The sequence below is a fragment of the Rhagoletis zephyria genome, unplaced genomic scaffold (assembly GCF_001687245.7).
Source record: "Rhagoletis zephyria isolate East Lansing unplaced genomic scaffold, Rhagoletis_zephyria_1.1 Rzeph_scaffold_03097, whole genome shotgun sequence".
NCBI classification, from domain to species: Eukaryota; Metazoa; Arthropoda; class Insecta; order Diptera; family Tephritidae; genus Rhagoletis; species Rhagoletis zephyria.
The window spans coordinates 1-5748 of NW_016160181.1; the positions used below are offsets into that span (position 1 = coordinate 1).

The 5748-nt window shown below is 37.4% G+C and overlaps 1 protein-coding gene across 1 annotated transcript in view; it reads left to right on the forward strand.

Annotated features, from left to right (window-relative positions):
• Positions 1 to 2761: 2761 nt before the first annotated feature.
• LOC108368386 (cell division cycle and apoptosis regulator protein 1-like) overlaps positions 2762 to 5748 on the forward strand; it is a gene marked incomplete at its 5' end in the record, with an annotated part of 9013 nt that continues 6026 nt past the window's right edge. Inside the window, 4 exons of the mRNA XM_017623238.1 lie at positions 2762 to 3463; positions 4200 to 4302; positions 4373 to 4689; positions 4852 to 5040. Of these exons, the coding sequence (XP_017478727.1) occupies positions 2762 to 3463; positions 4200 to 4302; positions 4373 to 4689; positions 4852 to 5040 (1311 nt within the window). The remainder of the gene's footprint in view (positions 3464 to 4199; positions 4303 to 4372; positions 4690 to 4851; positions 5041 to 5748) is intronic.

A 5748-nucleotide genomic window follows, 5' to 3' on the forward strand; every position in this document is an offset into this window, starting at 1 on the left:
AGTATGAAAAACTCGGTTTGTGTGGGAGGTGCCACGCCCCCTTTTCCAAAAGCCATATTTTTTCTCCATGAGTATGCGCTTTTTTCATATCTCCATACCAAGCTCCAGTACTCTACCATGAACACTTTCAGAGATATGCATGGGTTAGTCAAGGTCTATAGACATGAGCCTCTTAACAGTAATAAGGGATTTGATTTTTTGAATTTTGAGTTGTGAATTCATATATTTCAATAATGAAATAAATTCGAGCGTAAATACGATTTTTAGTTACATATATGTACATATGTAACTCAATATCAGCGCCACCTGGCGGCTATTTTTTTCGAAAGAATTAATTTTCCAATGATCTCTATACATATTTCAGGATATTCGGACCATACACACGATTTTTAATCATAACTCGACTCCAACGCCACCTGGCGGCTCTTTTTTTCTATGGTATTGTTTTTCCTATTGTCAATACATATATCTCAAATATGAGGCGAATCGGACCATAAATACGGGTTTTATAATAACTCGACTCCAGCGCCACCTAGCGGTTATTTTAATAGCTATTCTGCTATTCGGAAGGTAGACAAATTCAAAAAGCAAATATAAAAATCGGTCCAGCCGTTCTTGAGTTATAAATGGTGTAACTAACACGACTTTGTTTTATATATATGAATGGTCGCCTCAAATAACGTTGTAAGCGACAATTTGTTCAAAGCTAGTTTCCGTGAATTTAAAGATATTAATGTGTATATTTTATTTTTTTAAAGTCAAGATTCTTGAAGAGTGCTATACCGAAAAAGTAGAAAACCAAATCAAATCCCCGTTTGTGCGTCAGTAAACAATTTTATTTTTTTTATTTTATAAAATTAAAGTTTTGTCACTTACAACGTTATTTGAGGCGACCATTCATATGTATATATATATATGTATATGTATATAGATTTGTTAAGATAAACGGAGCTATCTTTTATTTAAAAATAATGAACATAAACAAACAAAATATTAATAGTCAAAACTGTTCCAAACGTTGAGGTGCTATCGTTTTGTCGCGGGCTGTATAACCCCAATCAGCAAAATATCCGGAAACCTAACCGAAAATGGAAACAATAGTTATGTTCGTGGTGCTAATAATTGTTACCAATTACCACGGTATTTGTCAAATCGCGTTTGCGATTTCCAAAAAAACTTGCAAGGAAGGGAAGATTGATAGAGCAAAATTACATTACATTTTTAGGGGAAGTTGAAAATTGTTGCAGGAAGAATTTTTGCCGATAAGAGATGGCATACAGGATTGTGGCACATGGTTGTTGGAACCATGGTCGATACGACAAAGAAACTGAAGCGTATGTCGAAGAGGGTCACAATAAGAAGAAAATACATATGGGCATTTCCCAAAAAAATGTAAACCGAAAATGCAAGTAAAGGAATTCAAACGGCTTTATAACTTTGAATTTTGTATTCAGATGGCGAAAAGAGGTTTTGAAAACGCGAAACGGTGGAGAGAAGAACTGAAAAAATTAAATAAATAATTAAATTTAGTATGTGTTACTAGTAAAAATATTGTATAGGGGAAAAATCTGTCACGTCCGAATAGTCACGTCCGGTACCAGATTTTAATTCAAAATTAAATCAACAACGAATTGCTTCTGATTAGAAATGAATTGGACCGTTACACATAATTTGAATTTATTTAAAGATTGTTAAATAAATAAAACCTTACAGGATTCGCTGAGTTTTGCTTATTTTTCCATGTGCTCTGAAATCACTTCCGTTTTTGTCGCGTCCGTTGTGCCAATTAGGTGTTCCAAGCGCACCTAATTTGTTTGTCAACCGAAGAACGGTATAAAAGCTACTTAACGGCAAATTTTTTTAAAAGTGACTTCAGTATTCGTATGATTTATTTAACTCTAAAGTCGTACGAATGTCGCGTCCGTAACCCAGGATATGCCCATATACGTCCCCCGATAGTGCCAGTAAGAAATCAGTTGATAGCATGTCGCTGGGTGCTATTTAAACTAATAAGGAAATTGTTTATAGCGTTTTGTTTGACAAAATAAACCTTATCAAATATAAATTACTCACGTACTTTTTTTTTTTTAATTTTTCTCAATGAAATGGGCAAGCCTAAAATTACAGCGCTTTCTCGCTTATAATTTAGTAGTGGAATTTTCTTACAATAGTTTTCATTTGCAATTTTACTTTAGCGATTTAAAAAAGTGTAAATTATCCTATTTCTATAACTGGGTTGTGTGAGGTGTGTACGTACAACAACTTATTTGCTTTTTTATTAACAAAATATACATATGTAATTTTTTACAGCAAGGTGCACAAAATTTTAAACAGCGAAATACTAAATTTATTTTCTTAATGTCAATATTACTATGTTATGCGATTGTAATCCACGTTACCCCCTTTTCATTACAAACCAAAAATTTAATAACATCAAAAAAAAAAACGAGCACACAAAAATTTTCCACATTCCTTATGATTTTTTTCTTTCTTTTCCATGTCCGTAAATGCGTCTGCTTTTCTTCACCATTTCACTGGTGATTGCACTCATTATATCCAATAAAAATAAAATATAATCAAAACCAAAAATCACAAACGAACTGCGTTCTGTGGATGACACCCCAACTCATCAACGGATCGGCCAACAACAACAACATTTAACATCATCATGGAACAACAAATAAAACGACCGCCATGTGAATGCGCTTGTTGTCATTGGAATCGGGACCGATAAATAATTGCAACTGCGTTCCTTCTCTAAATTTTGTTGTTTCTCTCGTTGTTATTCGGTGTGATACCTCAACACCCAAAAACTGCCCGCGATGCCAAACAACCACAAATATTTAATACTCACTCAACACTAACAACTTTAAACTTCAATGCGAACGTTGCTGCTGCTGGTGTACATTTGCGGGGGCGTTTTCATGACATATGGTCGTGTGTCGAACGGCGTTTGGAAATCGATGTATTCAATTGGGGTTTCTTTGGTTCGATTTATTTGCACAGGTACCGCTTTGTGGAGCTTCACTATCATCGTCAAGATCGCAAGAAGAAGGACGCACCACCGCGTATAGAAACCGTTGTTATTTATTTGCCAGATGTGCATTCTTGTATGCCGAATGCTACACAATGGCAAGAACTTAGCCAAGTTTACAAGAATGCTGTGGAAAATGTAATCGCACGCAAAAGTGCTGCCGCCAAAGCAGCCGCTGCAAGTGGTACCGCCGCTGATGCTGAAGGAGCTGCCTCTTCGCCAGCTGCTGAGGATGCTGATGCTGCGGACACTTCAAACACCCACGCTGCACAGGAAGATGCTGATAAAACTGTCATAAATGAAAGTATAACATCGAACAATGAAGAAGGGACCGAAACTGCAACAACTAATGGAGGGGGCGAAAGTGCTGTCAATGGGGATGCTGAGACCGGAGCTGATACTTCTACGGAAGTTATTACTATAGAGGAGGTAGACATGAGAGCTGATGGTGACAACATTGATGAGCTAAAGGCACACATGCAAATGACATTTTTAAGTTATTAAAATGAATAGGTTTTCTTTAGTACGTTTGTATGTATGCCGCTGTAGAGATGAGTCTTTTTGTTTCGTCGATTTCGTTTATGTACGCGAACCATCTAATTACTGTTTTCTTTCAAGCGCTTATAATGTGCGTGTAAAACGAAATTATTATGTCTAGTTGCAGCGCATAGATGTTTTTTTTTATTAAATGTAGGGCTAAGTCCATACTACAAACATAGTTTAATAAAACCCCAAATGCAAGCAGGCTATGTTCCATTCGGTATGGCACATTTATTATTAACACATTCTTACGCTATTGCTACATTTTAATACAGTATATGATAAAGCATTCGAAAATCTTCCTTAAAAATACTCCGTTTTACTACATACATAAAGCATTCAGTTTTATGCGCAGATTCCTTTCAAGTTTAAAATTCATATTCACATCCCTTTGAATAAATGCAGTTTATTTAATAATGTCAGCAAATCAGACTTGGTCTATAATAACGAAATTTGCTGTTCAAACCTAATTTTACATAAGTATATGTATGTGTATGTGTACATATATCATTAACATTAAATATTTAGAAGAAGAAGAAAATAGTCAATGAGGGAGAAGATTGATTGAAGTCATTGAACATATTGTATTGGTCGCTTAAGTTTTATTAAATGCCGCTGATTTCAGGATGACCAAACGGAAGCTACACATTATTCGAAGTTGGAGTTGAAGTCAATGAAGGTGCAGGAAATACGCGATGAGTTAACCGCACGTAATCTAAATTCCAAAGGTACATAACTAATTTATACAGATTTACAGCCATACCAACAGTTTTCTACAACCACTTTGTGATTTTTCAGGTGCTCGAAATGTAGTAATGGCACGTTTGGCAAAGGCATTAAACACTGAAAAGGCAGAAGAAAAAGAGGCAAAAAAGACATTGCCGAAGGTAGAAGAGGCAAAAACAGAAGCCAAGCCCTCTAAAACCATCGAACCAGTAAACAAGAAAAAAGAATCGCCTAAAACTGAAGAGCCTGTCGCGATCGAAGAAAACGATAAACCTAAGGAAGAAGACCAACAAGAAGAACAAGAAGAATGGAATGAAAATGACGTTATTGACGTTGATATGACTGACATTGTCATCCTTGATGAATATGATTCAAGCAAAAATCCAGAGGTAAGTCTTAATTTTTTATTAACAGATATTATATAGACTGAAGCGACTGGCGTGCTTTGTTGAACTCGGCCAAAATTGCCGAGAAGTAGAAGAAGATGTACATATGTATATACATATATTTATTGAGTAGTACGATAACTGATATGTGTTATTTACTTATAGGAAACCCCAAAAGAGTTGAATGAGAAGGAAAAAAATCAATTGATACGCCGTTACAAATTACCAACTAAAGAGCACATCATTGTACACCCGAACAAAACCGCCAGAGGTGGCAATTTTGATTGTTCAATAATGTCTTTATCGGTGCTATTAGATTATGGCCCAGGTGATACAAAGGAACGCTTTTTTGAGGTAAGGAAACTATTATACAAAAATAATTTTACCAATTCATCAAGTTAATCGATCAGGTCTACGATTACAGAGTTACTTGAGTTTTTCCCCAAAACATGACTATTGTTTCAGCAATTTAGCCCTGCCTTGGCTGGTGCCACTTTAGGGCATGTTCAGATCTGCGTACTACGCGAGATTGGACGAGGAACTTCGAGGGCCCGTGTTGCGCTGCACGCTCGCGACGCCACCCACCACCACCACAGGGCGGCAACCACCTCAGCAGCGCACACAGCCAATGGCGTCACGGCCACACACATCTTACACCCTGCATCACCACACGTCTCCCGAATCACATGAAGCTCCTTCAATTTAACTGTAACGGGCTTCAGAGCAAGATCGAGGAGATAACCATCTTCATGGGAAGGCATGGTATATTGATAGCTGCGGTCCAAGAGACGAAGCTGCACAGCTATTCAACACTCTTTAATTGTGCGGGGTACAACGTGCACCGTCGAGATCGCGAGTGAGATCATGGTGGTGGCTTAGCGTTCATCACGCACCACACCGTGCAGTATCGTCTTATCAAAGCAGACATCGACCGCAGGGACACCACCCTAGAATGTCAGGGCATCGCTATCCGGTCAGGCGATGTTGAGCTCGAAATATTTAACGTGTACATACCCCCTGTCACCTGCTGCCCGGCAGGATATCACCCTGATATAGGTGCGC